The following is a 22,031-nucleotide window of genomic DNA, read 5'->3' on the forward strand; positions in this document are numbered from 1 at the left end:
AGAATCTGCAGAGACAGAATTCTCTCTGCTAAATCCTGCACCCAGTTACTTCTCTTGAGCCTGTAGTGGTTTTTATAGCCAGCAGCTGCAGTCTCTTTGGTCCCCTCTGACTGTGCCTTTACACAAAGAGCAATACATACATATAAGAATTTTGTACATAAACTCTTTACTTTTGTTTGGATGATGTGTCTGAATTAGTAAATAGTTATTCTCTGGTTCAAACTTGGCTGCTATGAAAATCTTCCCTGCTGTTCATTTGGGTTCTCCTTCCTCCAATGTGATTTCCCTGACCAGTTTTTCCACCTTACCTCTCCAGATGCTGATTGGACTTGCTGGCTACCTTAGTGGATATGATGGTACATTTCCTTTCCAAAAGCCAGGGGACAGATATGAGCAGCACAACTACGTGGGAATGAGAGGGGTAAGGCTCTACAGGCTGGTATCTAGCTTGTTAGCTCTCCTTGGCTTTACAGTATGGATTGCTATGTAATAAGTACAGCTCTACTGGATCAGATCAAAGGTCTGTTTAGCTTTGTGTTGTGTCTCTAGGTTCTTTAGAAAAGTGTTAGTGAGTAAGTCTTAATATCTGGCTGTGAGAAGCCAGGTGAGAATATAAAGTGATAACTGAGGCCAATTCTTGTCACTCATTAGCAAGGCTGCAGGTCTCAGTGGGTCATATATTTTGCTTGTCCTGCAGAAGGTATTCTTCTGAGCTTGGGCTCCTGGTCACCCCAGCGTGCCTGGCTGCCGTGCTGGAGTCCCTCATGGCTGAGAGCCAAGGACTTCAAGAAAGTCAGTACCAGCCAGTGACACCTACAGTTTGCCACCCCCAGTGACACTAAGGCTGAAAGAGCTGATGGGGGAAAAATTGCCATTGTTCAGAGTGATATCCCACCTGGAACTCAGGCGGTGCTGATATCAGGCTTATGGAATTTGGTTTTCCTAAATAGCAGATAAAGCAAGTCAGAGGAAGAAACAGCGGCCAATTTCTACTGTCTAGAATAAAGGGTAAAAACTGGGATGGCATGTTTTCTTAGTTTACTTTCTGATCTCCACCAGTTTATGGTTGTAGATGTCCCTGAGCCAAAGGCAGGAGAAATGCTAGAACCAGACCTTGAAGATGGAGAATTTACTGCTGTGCTACTTTCTTTTGATTTCCATTCTTCCCTCTCTAACTACCCTCCCTCTTATTTGCCTAGCAGGAGTGATACTGGTCTGCTGAAGATTTGTAAGGCAAACATGCTTTTTTTTTCCCCTCAGATTCCATAGTCTAATATCTAGTTAAGATAAGCTGAGTGTGATGGATGTGTGTTGCATCTATTTGACAGACGTTTTTCTAAATATCTCATGCAGTCCAGAAGGAGACTGACCATATGCTGTTACTGAAATCTCTTGAGAACAGAGTAAGCAGCTGGCATTCTCTAACAATATCTTTGCTTATTTGACTTTTGTCTGATGTTTGTAATGAGCTGGTTTAGTCACCTGCAAAGCCGCCTGTTGTTCGTAGCTGTATCAGATGGAGAAAAGGAAGGGATATGCATGCATGCTCACCTTGGGGAGGGATGTAACATCTCCCGTGATCTTCTTTTCCTGCAGTTCTGTGCGTTCCTTGGCTCCTGCCTGGTTCCCTTCGCCTACCTCACAGTGCTGGAACTGTCCAAGTCACTGCCTGCAGCCTTACTCACAGCTTTCATCCTTATTTTTGGTAGGTGTTCCTGCAAAACAGAACAGGTTAATTGCTCAGACAATTTCCTTTTTTGGAGTCTCATGTCACTACCTAGCCAGAGAATATTGTGGCTAATGAGAAAGATTCCCAAAAGCCAAGTAAGTCTGCTTTATAGGAGCCTTTTTAACGGGCAGTCCCCTAGAGGATTTTACAATCTTTTTTAGTTTATAGATACTTCTGTTATGTGCATAACTACAGCATTGCACTACACTTCACCTCAATTTTAAGAATTCTTTACAAGATATGTGGTCAGGAATAATTTTGCCCACGAGTGAAATATTGACGTCTCCCATATGAGTTATAGAGTATTTAACAGCCTACTGCAGTACTATGGAAAAGTTTAGGGTAAGAAATGAATAAGGCCTCTGAGCCAACAGTGAAGAAATTAGCATTGCAAATGAAATTACTCAAATCACGGGTTTGCCAGGATGCACAGATATTGATTCACTGGGATTTAAAACACTCAAGTCATATTCATGTTTTATAGATAACATCTGAAAGATTACTTTTTTTTTTTTTCCCCACCCTCTGTAGCATCCACTGGCACTATGCTGGTACTTTACTTGGTGGATCCATGATGAGTGTAACACTTTTCATCTGAATAGGTTAGCAGCACTTCCCAAGTGGTGCTTCTCCACTATTGTTACACTGTCTGTTTTTGTTGTGATTTTTTTTTTTAATTTGTTACCCAGGTAGAAGTTGAAATGTTCTGACCTGTTTCCATTTCTAAAATTGCCCTTGTTCCTTCTCTCTTGACTACACTGAGTTAACTGGCTTCTCTCAGTGTTAGATTTGCTTTGTAACTGCAAGCCTTTCTGATGGTATCATGCATCCATTTGCAGATACGGGCTGTATTACTTTGTCCCAATATATTCTGCTTGACCCCATTCTGATGTTCTTCCTCATGGGAGCTGTTCTGAGTATGGTGAAATGTAATACCTGTGCAGATAGGTAAGATAAAGATGACATTTTTCTTAAACTATAGACATTCAACTTTCACAGAGGTAAAATAACAGATTTTGTTTCACACTCGATAGCATGGGTAAATGGCCGAGATTAGATTGTTTCAGGAAATTTAGAAGTGAAAATGGCTCATGGTAGAGGTGAGGTATTTTTGGTATAAGGGTTTGTGAAACAAGGGAGAAAGTATCATGGCTGGGGAAAGACTTAAATAGATTATTTAAGTGTGAAAGGAAACTTCAGCAGAAATAGTGTTGATGGAACTGCAAATCTTGAAATGAAAGTTAAAGTTTTTTAAAACTTCCTGACAGGAAAGAAAGCTAGTTGTAGGGCATCATGGGTCAGAAGAGCAAGAATGGAAGATCACTGTAGCCTGGTCAAGGCTTTCATCCTTAATGGCAAAAATATTAATATATCATCTTGACCCAATTGCTTTGTCTCCATGCCAGAAAAATGCAGCTCATTCGTGACGGTAATCCTGTGAGCATTTATAAAATCCTGCTAGCGGAGGTAAATAGTGTAATTTGTTGGATTTAAGGAAATTGGTTCCAAAAATTTAGGGCAAATATTGCCAGGATTATTCTGAAGGAAACAACTGAGTTGTTCAAGATATTTGCTATAGAAATATCCAGAGGGGAATGGTGATTATAGGTATTTGGAAATGTCAAGGCTTCTCTGGCTAGGCTCTACAGGGTAGTTTCCTCCTAGTGCAGCCAGGATTCGAAGACAAGAAAGCCTAGAAGGCTACGCTATGTATCAACTATTTTTGCTTCGTGAAATGTTTGGGAACTGATCGTACCAATCTTAGCATGACTGCAGCAGACGTGACTAAAATTCAGCCCACAAAGTCATGTAATGCCATCCAGAGCCACCCTTGCCTACTACACACACCCCAGGGATTGCAAGCACTAAAGTGCAGGGCAGCATTTGATCAGTTCATAATGCAGCTCTATGTACCATGACCTGACCTTTTTTCTTATTTCTTTGAAAATAGGCTGAGCTCTTACTAGTTAATTTCATGTAAATTAAAAGCCAACTCTGTCTATCATGCTGCTTAGCAGGTGGTCATGGGGATTTTGTCTAGTCAAAATGTAAGGACCACAGCACCAGAAGTCAGGGAAAGGTTTTAAATTCTGCTGACTTCTTCCCTTATCTTTTCTCTGTGGTTCAATTTTAATTTAGTTTGTAACTTGTTTGCTTTTTGCCACAGCTTTTGTTTGTGCTTTGGGTAAATGTTCTCCACTAGGGCCTTTCTTCTTTAGAAAGAAAGTGGCCGCTGTTTGTCTTCTATCCTCTCCCATGTCTTTAGCTCTCTGATTGAAGTAAGCTTGTTTTTTGGTTTTTTTTTTTGTTTTTGTTTGTTTTTTGTGTGTGTGGAACAAAACTTCTAGTTCTGCTTTCAGGCCTTTTATATGTGGGATTTTTTTCACACTAGTGTTTTAGCTCATACTCATGTCTGTATTCTCCTCCTTAAAGGGGAGATCTAGGGCTGCTCAGGCTTAAGTGTTGGGCCCTTCTGAATTCTCTATCAAGGGTATCCGTGCTTCCTTCTGAAATGAATTAAAAATTTGTCGTTCTATTCCCATGGACTTCTGAGAAGAAGATGGAATGTGATTTTGGAGGGCAGCTGGTTTTCTGTTTGTTTTCCCGATTGTGTTGTCCGTGCATGTAGCCATCATTTCTTTAGTGACCTGCTCTGTCTGTCCTGCAGGCCATTTTCCACTTCCTGGTGGTTCTGGCTGAGTCTGACTGGGGTGAACCTTGCTGGAGCAATGGGGGTGAAGTTTGTTGGCCTTTTTGTAGTCCTGTTCGTTGGCTTGAACACAATCTATGATCTTTGGGACTTGCTGGGGAACCTCAGCCTATCTCTGGTGAGTGTTTAAAGCTTTTCTTTGAAGTGTTTCATCATTTTGTTTTGCTTTCTTTTGCCCTGGTAATTCTCCTAGCTTTTGACAACCATGAAAATAGCCAAACAGTGGTATCCTGTCTACAGCAGACAGGGGCATCTGAGCTGGATGATGATGATGATTAAAGATGAAGGTTTTAATGGAAAAACTATTGCCATATGTTTTTTAAAAAACACACGCCAGCAGGATATAATGTCACAAAACTAAAAAGAGTGTTGCTGTTTCCCAAGAGAAACTATTACCTTTCCAGTTGGCTGAATTTTATTTTTCAGTCTAAGCTACAAATGCTTGTCAGTGGTGGCTGCATGATGGCTCAAAGTCAAATGTTGTCCAAAATAGTGTTGCATGACCTTCTGAGGAGTACCTGCTAGCTGACAGACAGGCATGTCTTGCAGCACCTAGTCTGCAAAAGCGGAGTAAGCTGAGGCTCTGCTTCACCAGTAGTACAGTGACGTAGCCTGTGTAGCACTAGCACGTTATAGTCCATCATGTGTCATAGGCATACTCTGTAACTCGCAGTCCGCATAGCCTGTGCTTAGGGTGCAGACAGCCATAGCCTGCTTGATTTCACACACATTTAGTTCTTATAAACTCTAAGTAATTTGCTAGTATATTTGGGTGCTCTCTTCTAATATATTGCATCTTATATTTGGGGACTGTGAAATCTGCTGTTTGGTGAAATACCTTGACATGCCATTTGCTGTCTTGCAACCAGGAGAGAAAGAAAATTTCTTCAAGCACATCTTTTAAAAGGTGTTCAGTTCTCCTCTTGTCTCAGCCTCTTCTGAAGCTTAAAAATTCTATTCCTTTCACTTACTGTTTTTGTCCTGCTTCTGTCTCGTAAACAGTGGGATTTTAGGGGGACTTTTTCTATTCCTGCTGTGTGGTTTGTTTTCTCTGATTAATGTGAATCAATTTGGGCTGCAAAGATGCAACGTTCCAGCTCCAGAGAAACACTTCTTGAGCAGAGTCAGTTAATTGCATTTGAAATGGAACAAATCCATCATGTCTAAGCTTTCTGCCAGCAGACGGCTGCACAGTGACTTCATTTGTGCTGCTGGCAGTGTAGGCAGCAAGCCCCTGAGTGTTAGAATATGTAAAGAAATTTACTTCAGGAGGGAGATGCTTGCTGAATAACTAACTATCTGGCAACCTTGGTGTTTGAGGAGGAGAGGGGGAAAAAAACCCAACAACCTTCCCTCGCCCCAGAAAACCTGACTAACTGCTCTCTGCATTTTTTAGGAAACTAGTCATGATTAGTATTACATGCAGTGTTTTTGGAACTAATTTGATTTCTAGAATTCCCAGCTTATATTGATTTGCTGTTCTGTTTTGCTCGATACTGTCCTTCATGTGAGTTTTCTTTTCACTTTGCATTGTAATCTGTAGTTTAAAACAATCCTTTCTACAAAGATGGAAGGATATTGTGGTTGTTTTGAGTAAGGGACTGGAGATTAGCTCCTATGCTGCATAACTTTGGTTACGTATCATAGATCAGCATTTTTTCAAGCGTCCGGTGTAAGTGTTGCCCATGGCTGTTTTTGGAAGTGTTCTGTTCAAGTGCATGGGCTGAGCAACTGTTTCTTTTGTTGACTTCAGTGGGTGCAGAGCCTCATATACAGTTAGGGCACTCAGATTTTCCTCCTTGGTTCTTTAATGTGTTCAGCTCTCTTTCCATTAGTTCTAAAATCTTTTGATCTGGTATTAAGGGATGGAGGATGGTTAGCTTAATGGTTGTGTGATAGGTACCATGTAAAAACAAAATACAGAACATAGCAAGTAAATTTGCCTTTGTCAGTCTTAGAGTTAGATGCAGACATTTTGCAAACACCTGTTGTAGTTTAAGGTGTATTCCTTTCCTACAGCTGTTATCCATCCTGTACTTTAGATTATTTGCTCTATTACCAGCAGTGTCAGTGGGATGGAGGCATGTAATCGCATCCTGGGTGTCTGTGTACAAACCACCTCCCTGAGTGGTTTAAGTCAAGTGCTCTGCTTTTGTGTTGAGGAAGCTGAAACAGTCACAAGTTTTGCTCCTGACTTTTCTGTAACTTGTGGCTGAGGAGCAGCAACAAAATTGCTGTGTGGGAAGATCCTTGCTAAGTGATCTGGTCTCTCTGAGTGAAGTGTACTTAGGTCCCCAAGAAGTCCTTGTTACATTCACATCTGCACAGGGAGACTTGTTGGGGAAACAAGTAGCTATCTAGAAGCTTGTACCCTTATGCTTTCACTTTCCATTTTGCTCACCTTTGACAGTTGCTGTTCTGGAAGCCATCTCCATGCTGTAATTTGGTCTCAAGACCTGTACTATTCTTATAAACAAGTTAATCCTTTGAAAAAGAGGAACATACACTTTATCAGTGGGAACTGCCTGAGCTCTTTTTGCCATAGTTAGGGAAGTGTGACACTTTGGAAAGTTAAACCCTCCCATTGCCTTTTTTGTCTTCTTCCCATGTCCCTGAAATTTCAAGGAACCCCAACTCCAACTTTTAGAGATGCACAAGATCTGCTTTGGCTTTTACCTCTCTCTAAGACTTTTCGAGGTAATTCTGCAGCTTGCTGTGATTGTTATGTGCTGCAGACTCTTGCTATAGGACTGCCACTCAGAGTCTGGTTAAGTAAGGAGTGGAGTTGTTTTTGCAGCTGCACTGTTTAATCCAGGTTGTGTTTGTTACAGGTCATGTTTGGGAAGCATTTACTGGCTCGAGTGTTCTGCCTGATCCTTCTCCCGCTTGCCCTCTACACAACTATGTTTGCTGTTCATTTTGCAGTTTTAAATAAAAGGTATTTCTCAAGTATTTTCTCCAGAAGAAGAATCGCCTGTCTCTGCTTTGTATTAAAGGCCCTTGATTATGGATTTCTCCATTTTCAGTGTCAGAAGCACAGCCACAAGCTGTGTCTTTGTTTAGTTCCCTTCCCAGACTACTGCATTGTTCTCAGAGGAAAGCTCTGGCCAAGCTGGCAGTGATACAGGGTTTGAGCTTGAGACTTTCTGACATGCCAAGCAAGTATCCTGACCAAACTGTCTGTCTCCTTTTTCTCCTCTCTTTCCTGGACCTGAAAATGTCTCAGCCCCCCCCCCCCCTTTTTTTTTTAGGCATTACATTCCTGAAAAATGTTTCAGCTCATATTAACAAATAGTCTGATGAGTGTTAGCAAAGGGTGGGCTCTGCTCTGAATGCCTGCAACCAATAGATGATGTCTATCTGGAAAGAGCACAACAGATAGTAAAATGGCTAAGTAATGATCCATATGCAAACATAAAGAAATGAGGTGAATAAGCATTTCAACATTAAAAAGAACGTAATTAAATCTGTTCTTTTTCAGATTGTTAAGTTTAAGTCAGGTGGTCTTAGCACTAGCCTCTTACCAGAAGTGGGACTTGAGGGCCACAGAGTGAGGCTTTGCTATATCCGACCTGGTAATGAGTCAGATTTATTTGTTATAAAAACAACACCTCCAAAGATAGTTGATGATGCTTTGTGCACTGCCGAAAGACTTGCATTTTTGTGACCTCAAATCCTTGCACCTCTGGACAATTGCTTGCAAGAGTGTGTACATCTGCTGTGATCCACAGCATGAGAGGTACGCCTGAAGGAACTACAGTTATTCTTCTCCTGAGACCATGTCTGGTCTTATCTTTTTTACTTCTGTAGAAACAATTTGGTAATGCATGTCAGAGCTTTGTATACATGTGTTGCCAGAGTTCTGACTTGCACATTCTTTGCTCTCTTTTGTAGTGGGCCTGGGGATGGTTTCTTCAGTTCTGCCTTTCAGTCCCAGTTGATCGGGAACAATCTTCATAACGTCTCTGTTCCAGAGTGTGAGTGTCCAGGGCAATAAACTGCTTTGACAAGTTTTGTCACTGTATCTGTGCGTCTAAATAAAAACAAGGTCTCCTGTGAGTCAGTGCAGAACAGTGCAGATTATGCCTGTGTGCTCATAGTCAGATCTATGCTGTTCCTTTGCAGTTTTATGTATCTACAGAAAAGAAAAGGCTGAAAATAGCATTAAATATGTTTAACACACTGTCAGTAACTCTTTTGTCATACTGTTTTGTCCTTTGGAGCATTTCCTTGCTCCACAGCTTGCTACTGGGAGAGCATCAGCTGTGTTCTCCCAGATGCTCCACTTGTGCTGGGAGGCTATGAGGGAAGGTGCCTAAAGCCAATGTGCCAGCTCCGCTACCTGATAGCTGACTGATCTCGCCTCCCTTCCCTCTTGTGTTGCTGTAGGGCTTGGGTGGTGGAATGTTTCAAACTAATTACATGGTTTTCAAAATGGATAATGCTCTGATTTGACCGTATACTCTTATGGAAAGCAATCCCAAACCTCTCATTATTGAGACTGCATTCAGAAGAGCTAGCACTTCTGTTTATGTTGAAACTAGCTGGGAGAATTTTAGATGTTTCAGCCAAATTTTATCTATCAGTTTTACTGAATGGTGGTTGGCGATGGAAGATAAGCTGTTTGGAGTAATGCATGAAACAGGAAATGAGCTTGCATAAAAATATAGCAGGAATATATATGCCTAATCAGAGCACTGCAGGCTGGCTGGGGGAGATACTTATAGGAAAGTTGTCTTATGCCTCTGCTTCTCCTTCCTTCCCGTTTAGACTTGGCGTATGGTTCTGTGGTCACCATGAAGAACCTTCGAATGGCAGGGGGATACCTTCACTCACACTGGCACCTCTACCCAGAGGGCGTAGGAGCCCGCCAGCAACAGGTTAGTGCATTGCTGTAGTACTGCCTCTGACTACAGCCATCTTCCTTTGCCGTACTTGGTTTCCTGTGGAGCTGCCTCATTCCCACTGCACTGAGCATTAGATGCTGTTGTGACAGGAGCTATGTATGTACTCAGAATCTGGTATCCTTTCAGTACCATGTCTGTACCTTTGGCTTGGAAACCTTAGTAGCTAGGTTGCTTGAAGAGAGCCTGACACTCTTGTACCAGAAGCATGACTTACAGTAGCAAGACTTCATTACAGTAGCAAGATCACCCTCCATAGATGGAGGCCAAGAGGACTTAAAAATAATATTCCCTAATGAAGGAACTGTTACCTCAAGGAAGGCTGCAAAACTTATATATATAACAAATGTATTACTTTATCTTACAGGGTTTGTTGCTGTGTGTTAAAAGCAATAGGAGTGCGAATTGTTGTTTTCACCCCTGCCATTGGCCTCTGTGACCTTTTATTAATTACTTCCCCTTTTGTGCCTTCTTTTCCTGATCTGTCACATGAGTATTTGTAAGGCTTTGTTCATTAAATTAGATTTCTGTATGTTCATAAGCTAGCCATAATGAAAGGTGCCTACCTGAACTCTTCAAGGGCTTCTGATAAATGATTAACCAGTAGATCAAAGTAAGAATCAGAAACCACGTAATTATCACTAATTAAGTAGTACAAAAATAAAATGAATTTCCTATTTTTGTCCATAATCATCAAGCCTCTACAGTATTTGCAGGCTCTATAACATTCCTAAGATATACTTTGTAGTTTGCATATTAACAACTAAAAATTTTCTGAGCTCTTTGAAAGAAAGTTGCCAGAGCAAAACAAGTGTGTTTGTTTTTTAACTCCATTTGGTCTCTGTTATGGGGAAGACTTTTGAAAAAAATTAAATCTTTGCTTCAATCTTCTTTTCTTGCCGTTCTTCCCAACTAGGAAATCTAACGCTCTTATGTGGCATTAATGTTTATTACTATAGGTGGAGTGTCCTATCAGAACTGGCTCAAGCGTAGACAGAATTCAAGTGCAGAAGATGCTTTATGGCACTAAAAGCAGGGAAAGGGGATTGGGAGATGCTAACGGGAGTTTCCCTGAGGCTAAGTGGAAAAGGGTGGAGACCGTCCCACCTCACTCTGTATTCTGGAGGTTGGACAAGGATAGGGGGCTGGGAGAGTTTTGGGAGTTTGGAGAGTGGAAGAGAACTTAGAACTTCAGGGGTTTTGAGGAGGAAAAGATGGAGGCAGGGATCTCCTTCTGCCTCCTCCTTTACCTCCTCTCCTGACAATATGACCTCAGGGTATGAAGTTCCACCTATGCTTCTCCCTCCCTCCCCTGCCCTGGATGCTCCTGTGTATTCTAGCTCCATGTCACTTGCCCATGGGGCCTTCTGCTCCCACCTGAGTGGGAGGCACAGCTCTGGGACTGGGGTGCGGTCCCAGAGAGCTGGGCTTGCTGTAGCTGCAGCTGGAAGAGGAGTGTGTGCCAAGTGAGCACGTTTCCTTCTGCTGCTTGGGAGGGTTGCCCTCAGTGGCAGCACCCTCTGGCCAGATGCTCCCCTGCACTTACTAGCAGTAGGAGCAGTTACTCTGTGTGAGGCTGAGCAGGCAGGTGAAGATTAACCCCCTGGGCAGCACGTGCTGCTTTAACAGTTGATCCCTGTATCCCCCTTACTTTGCCTGGATCTTTTGGCTGAAGTGTTATGGTTGCCACAGGCAGCCTCCTGTGCTAAATTTCTACTGATTTTGCCTGTCCATAAAGCTAGTGCTGTTTCCACTGACTGGTTCTGGTACCAGTCAGTGATTATTCAAAAAGTTCATGTTTGGATATCCTGTTGTGGAAGGAACCTCCAAAGTAGGATGAGAGGAGGGCAAGCTGTATGGTTGGAAGCTGCTACTCATGGGGTGTGTGAACTGCCATTAAGTGTAGTGATCATGAGCACAGGTGCTATACTTTGACTAAAAGATGCGATCTGGATCAACTGTGATCTGGCTGGTAACTGACTTTCTAAGAGGCAACATCATAAAAATCATCCCAGGTTTTCTGTGTTAGTCATGCATTTCTTTGGGACTTGGATTTGCTGATGAATGCATGTTTACTATGCCCAGCTCTTTTCTTGTTTGATGAAATGATTTATACTGTGTTTTCAGGTCACTGCCTACTTGCATAAAGATTTGAATAACCTGTGGATTATAAAGAAACATGATTCAAATACAGGTAACAAATACCAGAAGAGTGACTTTTATAACTGCTGCTTCAGTTTTTCACTTAAATATTCTGAGTGCCTCCATTGCAAAATATCTCCCATTGATATGAGGGGAAGAAGAGGAAAAAGAACAAGGGGAATCTGGCTTCATCTTGGTTGATGTTTTTTGTGTCAACCACATTTTTGTTTTTTCTCCAGTCTGCACAGCTGAAGTAGACAAGCTTTTCTCAGCTGAAGATTGCATTGACAACTTGCAGTTAGTCAGGGCTGCAAATAAAAGACAGAAGATTAATCTGAGCTCGGTTAATATTTTACAGAATTTGTTACTGTGGCTGTGGCTCCTGGAGAGGTTGGGTCCCAGTATATAGTGTTTGACTGTTTTACATGGGTGTTTGCTTAGGACAAGACTGAGTATCGAACATGGAGACCTAATGTTTGTACTTACTATCTGTTTTAGAATGTCATATACTGTAGCTGAGGCATGTTTGGTCTGGGAGAGTTTCTTTTCTACACCTGCACAATGTATACATAAAAGCTGTCGGGGAACTATTTAAAAAAAAAAAGGGGGGGGGGAATAACCCAGTAAAAATATACTCCCTATTGCAAGTGTTGTGATACAGTCCATGAACTAAAAATGTGTATTTCTAGTTGTGCTGTTCAGTTAGGTTAGCCACGTATCCTCTTTATTTAAAGGCAGTATGTGCTGCTTGGGGCCATGATCTTGCACAGTTGTACAGAATAGCCCTCAGGGCTGGTCTTTAAACTGGAGCAATGGTTTACACTAGGTTTAGAGTCCTCACAAGTGAGTTTTCCTTGTGTTCCTGGTCTGCCTGAGGCATGAGTGCTCCCAAGAAACTTTCTCTGAGATACCGATTCGTTTGTCAACACACTGGTATAACTAGTTTGCCTTCTTTCAGCAGATCTATTAGACCCCTCCAGTCCTGTGGAGTTTGTGAGGCATGGAGATATTATCTGCCTGGAACATAAAGAGTAAGAATGAATTCTGTGATTTGAAGAGATTGAGTGTTTGAATTAGATTGGTGGGAGACTTGACCTGCCAAAGACTCCATGTTTAGACCAGAACAAGCTGATTGTATGACAGATGTGTCTGTGTATCTGGATTTCCAGTGTGGGGTTTGTGGAGTTTTTCTTCCATGGCTTATGTTTTGATGGGTGTCTCTGAGATGGGGAACCTTTAACAGAACCATACAGCTTTATTAGAAGCACCTACTTACACAGCCCATCCAGCACCCAGTGAGAGGTTTGTGTAGCTGTGTGATGTGCAATATTAAGGGCCACTTTCCTGCAAATAAGCAATTTCAGTACCCTCATTCTGTTGCTTGTCCCCGCTCTCTCACTTTGTTAGACAAATTGACTGGTTGGTTTTGTCAATGTACTGAAAATATCCTGTTCTGGTGTATATAGACAGTATCTGCCTGCTGAAGTTCTCATCAACACTGAGATCACAGCATAATGCTTTGAAGAAAAATACTGGCTTGTACCTTCTGCCCCTCCAGTGAATACCTGAAGGGAAACAGGGGAATGCTAGTGACTTGATATTTAATCTTCATTGAGTGTAATGTCACTATGCTGCAATGCTCTGTGCTATCAGAACTTCTATTGCTTAACAGAAATTCTGTACATGTACGTCTGGAAATCATGTCATTGCACTCAGTATTACACATTCACGAATCATGACTTAAGCTTCCAAAAATAACTTTAAGGTTTAAAAAAAGTGATGCCTTGAGCATGCACTTGGCATTTACCACCAAATATATGAAAATGATAGTGATAAATTCTTGGTTTTGCAGTATTGGTCTTACTCACAGGCTGAAGGGAGATAGCTTTCTGGAATGGGAGGTGAAACTGCAGTGCTGGGGAAAAGATCCGGCAGATGGCTCTCGTCCCTTTGCATAAAAACAGCATCCAGCGTGGGCAGAGGGTTTCTGTGCAGATAAGGCAGGGCTGGATGCAGCTGCAGTTGTTGGTGGGAGAGGCTCACTATCTGAGTGGTTTTATTAAGAACAGACCAGCTGTGGTCAGAGCTACTGCACACTCGTAGAGTGACCTAGATATGGCCAGATTTTTCTGATTTTCTAAGTTAGCAGTCCCAGCTAGGGCAGGAGCTGGGTGACTACACCATGAGCCTTGGGGAGTGTGCCTGGGACCACTGACCCCCTCCTTAGTAAGTGTGTGTCTGACTACATGGTACAATCTTTTTCTTCAAAAGCAAAACAAGTCAAGACAAGTCAGGATCTTGTTTTGCTTCCAGCAAGAGCAGGACTGTTAGTCCCATCTTAGCTGTTCATGAAAAAAAAAAAATCTCAGTGCAGTTTCAGCTAAACGCTTTCTTTTTCCTAACTGTGGCAAATGATAATCAGTGTCTTTTCCATCTGGAGGTGGTGGATTATAGCTTGAGGGTTGGATTAATTCATGCTGTCCCCTTTTACCAGCACTGCCCAGTGTGGCAGAAGTTCAGAGTCACATGGTGGGAAGCAGCTGTTTCACTGTGTGGCCCCCATCACCATTGAGGCTGCCTCCTGCCCTGCCCTAGCCTGGGATTCAGTGGTCAGTGTACTGGTGGCTCTCTCTGAATGGCTCGAACCAAAGTTCTTACCACAAATTGTAAAAACAAAACCAGGTTTGACTTTTAATTTCATTCCAGAACTTCTAGAAATCTCCACAGTCATCAGCATGAGGCTCCCCTGACAAGGAAGCATTTTCAGGTCACTGGCTATGGAATAGTAAGTGAATGGCAAGATAAAACAAACCCTCCTTCTTTTGGGGGGAGTTCATACGGTGCCAAGGGGATTTATTGCTGCTTTTAGTTTGTTAGCCAGGGTGATAGATGCGGACCTGCTGGACTAGAAGGAAATCTGTTTTAGTGTAAGATAGTGCATGTTGTATTTAAGGTCTATTTAGCATGAGCACAGTCAGGAAAAGAATTAAGCTTTTACTCCCAGTCTAGCTTTGGCAGCATTTACCTCCTTAAATGCCTAACTGGGCAACCTTGAAGTTGCTCTGACAAGTATTATTTTCTGTGTTTGTCCTTGTCACATAGACAAATGGCTTTTATTGACAGGATGATGACAGAATTTGGAATCATGAAAATGAGATCTGCTTTGAGGCTGAATTTCCAAAGGCAAGGGGCTGCTGCCTAAAGCCCTTCTGTGAAGCAGCCAAGCCGCCCCCATTTAAAATGTAACTCTGAGCCACAGTCAAGTACAAACTTGAAGCAAAAAATCTTAAGGTTGGCAAGATAAAAATGTATTTGTGCGTGGCTGCTGATGTCTAGAATCATCTTTTCCTGATGGGGGATCTCTTTTGTGAACTCTGAACAAGGGTAGCCTGGGTTCTTCAGTTTAGCTGTGCCAGCATTAGTTTCAGAAGTTCCTATTTACTATGCCTCATTCCCATATTTTGTTATTTGTCTTCTGTTATTTTCTTTTTTTTCCTCTTGTGCTGTGTTTGGATGATAGAATGGAACAGGAGATTCCAATGATTTCTGGAGGATTGAAGTGGTGGGCAGAAAGACTGGAAAGCACATAAAAGTCTTACGGAGTCAGATCCGGCTAACCCACGTGGCCACAGGGTGTATATTGGGATCTTCTGGAAAGACGCTGCCAAAATGGTAAATAGCTTGTAGTCCTTCCCACCGAAGGCCTTGAGCTGACAGCTGAGGTTCCTCATCTTATATCATTGTTTTTATGTTCCTTTGCTCAATGGTACTTTTAAATTTAAACTAGGCAAAACCCCCTTTTCCTCTATTTCTTTATATTTTGTTATTCTTTTAAATATCTAGTAAGCTCTAAACACATGACCAGAGTTCAGGAAGTTCTAGACTAGGCTATGCAGTCTGTTACAGTGAAAGTGACTGGTGGGCAGCAGCTCTGGAAAATAATACCCCCTACCAGGAGATCCAAGAATGGTATGGGTGTAGATCTTGGCATCCAGTAAGTCTGGGGAGGGGATGCTAGATATAAAGCAGTAGTTCTTGAAGGCCCATTTTATCCTTAGGGCTTGAAAAAATTGGTAGAAACTGAGGCAATTTTTGCTGTTTTATTTCATAATCCACCAAACTACTTTTTATTGATACTAATTTCTTTTGTAGTTGGAAGACCTTGTGCCATTTCTCTATGCAGCATCTGAAGTGTAAGGGCAGCTATAACAAGGTGATGTTTTCAGGGAGGGGATTTTAATATGCCCTCAGGTTGTATGAGTATGAACTTGTCATAAAATGAGGTACTTGCAGAGACATTCAGACTAATGCTAAACAAGCTGCTGTGACTGGAGAGCTGTACTGTGTAGGAAGCTAACATGGATACTGAAGGAGCATGTTGTATAGTCATGTTGCTTCTGCTTCCAAAGCTGCCTCTGTTACTGCTAGCTTAGGATTCCCTTCACTGTGTGATGGTAAAAAGGGCTTCAAAGAAATCCCATGTAAGCTGAATCGTGGTGAGTGCAGGCAGATATCTCTGCTGGTGATTGCCTGGTCAAGAATGCAGGTGTATTTTAGATTTTTCCAGTAATCCTGCACTTGTGGGTAAAACAAAACAAAAAACAAAACAAAAATCCCAAAGCACTGCCTCTGATGACAGTGCTCAAGAAATGACTATGTTTTTTCCCTGACACAAACTTACCCTGTGGATGGAAGTTGTTGCCGCAAAATGTTGTTGACATTAAGAGCTCAGGTAAAATACTGGTAACTGGGAATAATGATGGCTAGATTAGGTTGGATTTGTACTTTTTTTATTTAAAGGACAGGAATTCCTGTCCTTCAGAGAACTCAGCATCACCTGCTAAGTGGTGACTGGCAGAAAATTCCTGATTGATCTTTCACATTACTGCAATCTGCTGCACTTCTTCCCAAAATGTGTCCACTGCTGGAAGTAGGGTAACAGACTAAATGAACAGTTGATGGGATCCTCTAAAGTCATTCCTCTGTTTCTGTAGTAGAGTTGCTGTAGGCATGGATTGATTTAAAGTGATGATGATGGCTTTTTCTGGAGAGACTATAAGGGTTGACTTGTAGTAGATGCTGATTGTCGATGTGCAGCTTCTTTGAAAATCAGGCCACTTGTGTGCACTTATGTGTAGGTATTTGGCTTTAGGCACCCAAGTTTAGGTATGTGGTCTCATATGTTTAGTAAGATTTTGATGTTGGCTGCCCTGCAAGTCTGTTCCAGTTTCTATGTGGCGCTAGAGCAGGACATCTGAGTGTATAAGAAAAAAGATAGCTGGGGTTGAGAGGTGTGATAGGTGTTAAGGGGAAATATGAAACTAAATAGAAAAAAAAATCAGATATGAATTGGAAATACTGCGTGATCTTTTGTGAGGTGGTGACTAACTGCTCTGCTGTTCCTCAGGGGCTGGGAACAAGTGGAAGTTACCTGCACACCATATCTGAAGGAGACTCCCAATTCCCTCTGGAATGTTGAAGATCATATCAACCCTAAGTGTGAGTGATCTATTTCCCTTTCCCTTCAGGGTGCATCTTGGCTTGTTCTTAAGGAAAGAGATGAGCTATCAGATGGTGAGAACTGGCATTTAGTATTTGGAATTTGTGCATGGTTTCGCAGCTCCAGCTCGCAGCTGCTGAACTTGGGCCAGTTGTTCAGAGATGCATGGCCTTATTCCGCTTCAGCGTTTATGCTGTAAACTGGTGATAGTGCTGGTGTAGTGGAAATGCAAAGATTTTTTTTAAGGATTTTGAGATATTCATGAGTAATGAAAGGGGGAAGTTTTGTAGACACTGTGGTACAGGCTATTATTTTAATGCCATTTTAACACCATTGTTGTAATTGAAGGGATTATTGTGATTGATATGAGTATGTTGTATGTATTTTAATGATTTTTATTAAAAAGTTAGGATCCACCCTGTTCTGCTGTATTCTTTTCCTTCCCTTCTGGAGGGGCACATTAGATAATGACTTTGCAGTAACATCAAGTAATGGATAGTGGAAGGGGCTGGGATATGGATATGACAGGGGCTGGGAAAGAACTAAGAGTGCCAATTATGACAGATGGGCCTTCCAGCCTCATCCAGGAGTTGATATGTGTCAAAGCCTTGTTTGGCCTGAATATTTGATACAATTTTCATCTCATGAATTGCAGATGACTTGGGCTTAATTCACAATTACTAAAAAAACCTAGTGCTTTTCAGCCTTTCAGAGCCACTGTATGCAAACCAAAATAAAGGAATCCTGGGCTGCTCACTTGGTAGAGTCTCTTCTGTTGTCTTGTATTTCGTATTTCCACACTCATGGCTCATCTATGGATAAACAGCAGTTTATGAACAGCTGGGCTCTAATTTCAGCTTGAAACAGAGATCTGCTTATTTCGGGGAGTTTTATCTACTTCTCTTGCTCCTGAAAGAAAGGTAGGAAATCAAGGAGTGGATCAGTTGTGCAATTCACTGGGGGATATTTTTTTGACTGCAGGCCTCTGTGTTTAGAATATGAATGAATTGCATAGGGAATTAAAAGAGGCGCTAGAAGCAGATTTGTCACAGATTTGACACAGGAGGGCAGAGTTTATTACACGCAAGTCAAATAAAAGTAAAACATACAGATTTCTAATCTACTTTTCTCTCTTTTTCTAAAGTGCCCAATATCAGCCTGGATGTTTTGAAGCCCTCTTTTGTAGAAATTCTGCTAGAATCCCACATGGTTATGATCCGGGTAGGACAGTATTAATTCTAGATTATTATTTTCTTCCTTCTTTCATTAAAAAGAAATGTAATTTCTGAGATTTCTGGGTGATGGCTGCAAGGTAGGGCAAGACATATATGCCACAGCAACCTACTTGGATTTGTATTTAGAGAAAGTGATGGTCTTAGAGCTAAAACTCTAAAAGTTTGGAAGCCCTGGGCTTGATCCCCAGCTCTACTGTTAGTATGATCTGGCTGCAGTCTAGTTATTTAATCCTTCTGTTGCTTAAGTTCCCTTCTTTAAAGGAGAGTTTGGAATTTTTCATACCCTACTGGAAGGCTAGTTAAAGTTAAATGAATGAGGCAGTTAAATGAGTGAAGCAAGAAGATGTCAGTGTGGTCAGAGTCACAAAATTAGGTAAACAGACACTGAAGAGAACAATAAATGTTTGAGTTGAAAATGGTAAAGTTCTGTTAATTTTTTGAAGTTCATTGAGATCCTATGTTCTCTGCTTTCCTCTTCTCTATTTATCCCTGAGGATACTTGCAAAAGAACTAGATTTCATATTTTCAAGGTGGACTGCTCTTGAAGTCCTTCCCAGGATTGTTGTCTGTGATCTAGGCCACTTCCCTTCTGCTTCCAGCTCCTCACTCCTTCAGCTGAAGAATGGGAATGTTACCATTTGAAGAGGGGAATCTAAGGTTTTGTTTGTTACTGTTTGTAAAGCTCTTCTCAAATTCTCCAAAGAAAGAAGGTAGTCAAACAAATCATTATTAAGGCTAATAATTTCCATGGTAACCAGTGATAATGTTGTTTCAGGTAAGGAAGTACTTACACAAGTTTCCATGGAAATAATCTTTCTGAAGCTTTTATTTAAGTGGAGGGAAACCTGTTGAAGTAGTCAGTCTCTTAATGAACAAAGATCTTGTTTAAGCAACAGTGTCCTCAGTGACAGAAAACCTGGAGAAGAGAAATGAGAGAATAATGCCTCTAATGGTAGCCAAGTAACATTTTCACTTGCACAGTAATATTAAACATTCATTGTCCACAGTGTGGCAGTCTCCAGAAGTTGATCTGTTCAATGTAGTCAGAAAATAGCCTTTACTCAGGAAGAATATTCATGTATGTTTGTGTACCAGGACATGTCTGGGCAGGCCTTGCAGCATAACTGCCCACTCATTTCGGTTTTATTTTGACTTATCTGTAGGGAAACAGTGGCCTCAAACCAAAGGACAATGAAGTTACATCCAAACCTTGGCACTGGCCCATCAACTACCAGGTATGTTGATTAATCCATCTTCCTTTCTGTTTTCAAGTGCTTTTCACAGAATCACAGAATGGTTGAGGTTGGAAGAGACCTCTAGAGATCATCTAGTCCAACCCACCTGCTCAAGCAGGGTCACCTAGAGCAGGTTGTCCAGGACTGTGTCCAGATTGCTTTTGAATATCTGCAAGGATGGAGACTCCACAACCTCTCTGGGCAACCTCACAGTAAAAAAAAAAAAAAAAAAAAAAAAAAAAGCTTTTTCTTATATTCAGACAGAACTTCTTGTGTTTCAGTTTGTGCCCATTGCCTCTCATCCTGTCACTGGGCACCACAGAGAAGAGACTGGCTCTATCGTCTTTTCTTTTCTTAGCTTTTTTTCTTAGCTTCAAGAAGCATAGCACCTCTTGATCAAACTGAAAATGATGTCAGCTTTATTTTGTAGTACCTGAGATGCATGGAAAGGAATTTCTCACCTTTGACACTGTTAAAGATGGTTATAAACTGGATTGATGCCAACCCATTTTACTGACTTTGATCTCTCTCCTCAGGGGCTGCGTTTTTCTGGTGTCAATGAGACAGATTATCGGGTTTATTTGCTGGGAAACCCGGTAAGTTGGGGAGGGAGATTCCAAGCCAATGTCTTTAGCAAATTTTACATAGTGACAGTGATTCTCTTCCTCTTCTTCCTTGTGGAGTACCTCTCTCATTGTGCTCTTACGCTTGCATGTAGCTTTTCATTCCCCCTGACATACTGACTCCCACTTCCAGCCCTGCCCAAAGTCCCAAATCTTTCTTTTTTCCTACTTAGGTTATTTGGTGGCTGAATCTAGTCACTATTGGCTTGTATCTTCTGATAGCAATTTCTACCACAGTAGCCCTGAGGAGAGGTGTCCAGCTGACATCTGAACTCAGAGGTAAGGCCAGTTTTCCTATCCTTCCTGTGCTGTAGAATCCCTTGTTATATAACATCCTGGTTTCCTGATACAGGAAAGCTTTTCTTAGGACTCCTGTATTATAAATCTTTTTACATGTTGTATTAAAGCCTCTGGGCATTGAGAAAAATGCACTTAAGACAGCATTATGTACAAAAAGCAAAGCTAATTAGTGCTATGGAAGTGTACTATGAAATGATGTGACTGTCAAGGAAGGGTTTTGTACTAGAAGGAATCAGTCTGATTAACAAATCTGGCTACTTGTGTAGCAGAGACCATACCTGAGGAATTGCCCAGTTTCCTAAGCCTGTAAGACTTCATCAGAAATCCTCAAGTCCCCAAGGGCCCCGAGAGACATACTTAGAAAGCCGAAAAGGGGAAGAGCTCTACGAGTGACTCAGGTGGGAGATAGGACCAGTGGCTCCTGAAAAGTTTTACCACTCCTTTGCTGGAGAGTACTGAGCTGGACTGCTGATGCTGGCAGCCTAAGGTGATCCAAAAATGAAAGTCTCAGTAGGGTTTTGCTACCTTGCTTTCTCCAGGAGACAAGGTTAGTCAGTAGTAGGTCATGTGCCAGCTCTGCTCTGCAGTTGATCACAGTCTAGCATGGGAATTGTTCATGAACTGCTCAAGAGCCAGGAAGTTGGCCTCAGTTACTGTTAGTTACATTGATTACTGCAGTTCAGTGATGACCAGATGTGTATCTGTTGGAAAGAATGTATTTGATCTGGATATATTAGTAGGAGAAGGCAATAGAATGTATGTCAGGGAAGCCTTCCTGATGCAGAGATCTACTGGTCCCAGGGCTTTTACCTTTTTCTGATTTGCAGACTTCTGAGATATTTTTTCTAATGGCGATACAGACCCCACATAGGCTACTGTTAATAGGTTTCCTTTTCATAGATGCCTTTTGCAGATGCCTTGGAAGTGGGTGGAAGGCAGGACTAGGTGTGCCAAGGGTGGAAAACCACTGAGCTAGGTTATGGAGCAATCTCTTCAAGGAACAGAGTGGGAGCTTCATCTCTCAAGTAGTTTAAAAGTGAACAGGATAGATCTCTAATGAAAATACTGCAAGGAGCTACCTGTATTGGCTGTAAGGGAGAAAGACCAATTGGATCATGCCCTGCTCTCAAGGTTTGCATATGCACTATATTTTCATGTTATGCGTGCTGTTTTGAAATGAGAAATGTTTCCTGATACTTGTGCAAAGCTGATAAAATGACAGATAGAAGGGATACAATAATCTTTTATTGTCATCAGTGCCTGGGTCATAGGGCTTTTCACAAACCCTAATAAATCGTACTTTGACCATTCCAGTTTACATCAATGGTTGCTTCATTTTGTAGATATCTGTACGGGAAATGAATTCTAAAATGTGAAATGAAACTATTCAGTAACACAGTGAGATATTGGCTAAGCTGCAGGCAGACACCAGAGCTCTCCGTCCCCCTCCCAGGCTCTGAACAGTAAGCAACATTCCTCTCCAGTGAAGGGTGACAAAGTGGTCATCTGGATAGCTCTTAATCTCATTGCAGAGAAAATCAAAAACATTGAACTGGAATAGCCTATTTAGTCTAATCTACATCCTGAGAAACTGCAAGCTTGGTCTTAACATTGAGCATGGTCAACCCTGGTAATCCCTCAGGACTTATGTCT

At 41.7% G+C, this 22,031-nt stretch overlaps 1 protein-coding gene across 5 annotated transcripts in view; it reads left to right on the forward strand.

The window, feature by feature from the left end:
- Window positions 1–22,031, forward strand: part of POMT2 (protein O-mannosyltransferase 2) — a 30,710-nt gene that overhangs the window by 1,766 nt on the left and 6,913 nt on the right. For 4 of the 5 annotated variants that reach the window (XM_064512258.1, XM_064512261.1, XM_064512260.1 and 1 more), the window contains exons 3-18: window positions 317–421; window positions 1,597–1,705; window positions 2,569–2,677; window positions 4,398–4,557; window positions 7,271–7,377; window positions 8,334–8,416; window positions 9,210–9,319; window positions 11,471–11,537; window positions 12,444–12,516; window positions 14,192–14,270; window positions 15,006–15,157; window positions 16,893–16,984; window positions 18,130–18,206; window positions 19,384–19,455; window positions 19,992–20,051; window positions 20,252–20,357. In XM_064512258.1, coding sequence (XP_064368328.1) covers window positions 317–421; window positions 1,597–1,705; window positions 2,569–2,677; window positions 4,398–4,557; window positions 7,271–7,377; window positions 8,334–8,416; window positions 9,210–9,319; window positions 11,471–11,537; window positions 12,444–12,516; window positions 14,192–14,270; window positions 15,006–15,157; window positions 16,893–16,984; window positions 18,130–18,206; window positions 19,384–19,455; window positions 19,992–20,051; window positions 20,252–20,357 — 1,561 coding nt within the window. The remainder of the gene's footprint in view (window positions 1–316; window positions 422–1,596; window positions 1,706–2,568; window positions 2,678–4,397; window positions 4,558–7,270; window positions 7,378–8,333; window positions 8,417–9,209; window positions 9,320–11,470; window positions 11,538–12,443; window positions 12,517–14,191; window positions 14,271–15,005; window positions 15,158–16,892; window positions 16,985–18,129; window positions 18,207–19,383; window positions 19,456–19,991; window positions 20,052–20,251; window positions 20,358–22,031) is intronic. The other variant, XM_064512259.1, reaches the window with a different exon arrangement.

This window comes from Dromaius novaehollandiae, chromosome 5 (genome assembly GCF_036370855.1).
Source record: "Dromaius novaehollandiae isolate bDroNov1 chromosome 5, bDroNov1.hap1, whole genome shotgun sequence".
Lineage (NCBI taxonomy): Eukaryota > Metazoa > Chordata > Aves > Casuariiformes > Dromaiidae > Dromaius > Dromaius novaehollandiae.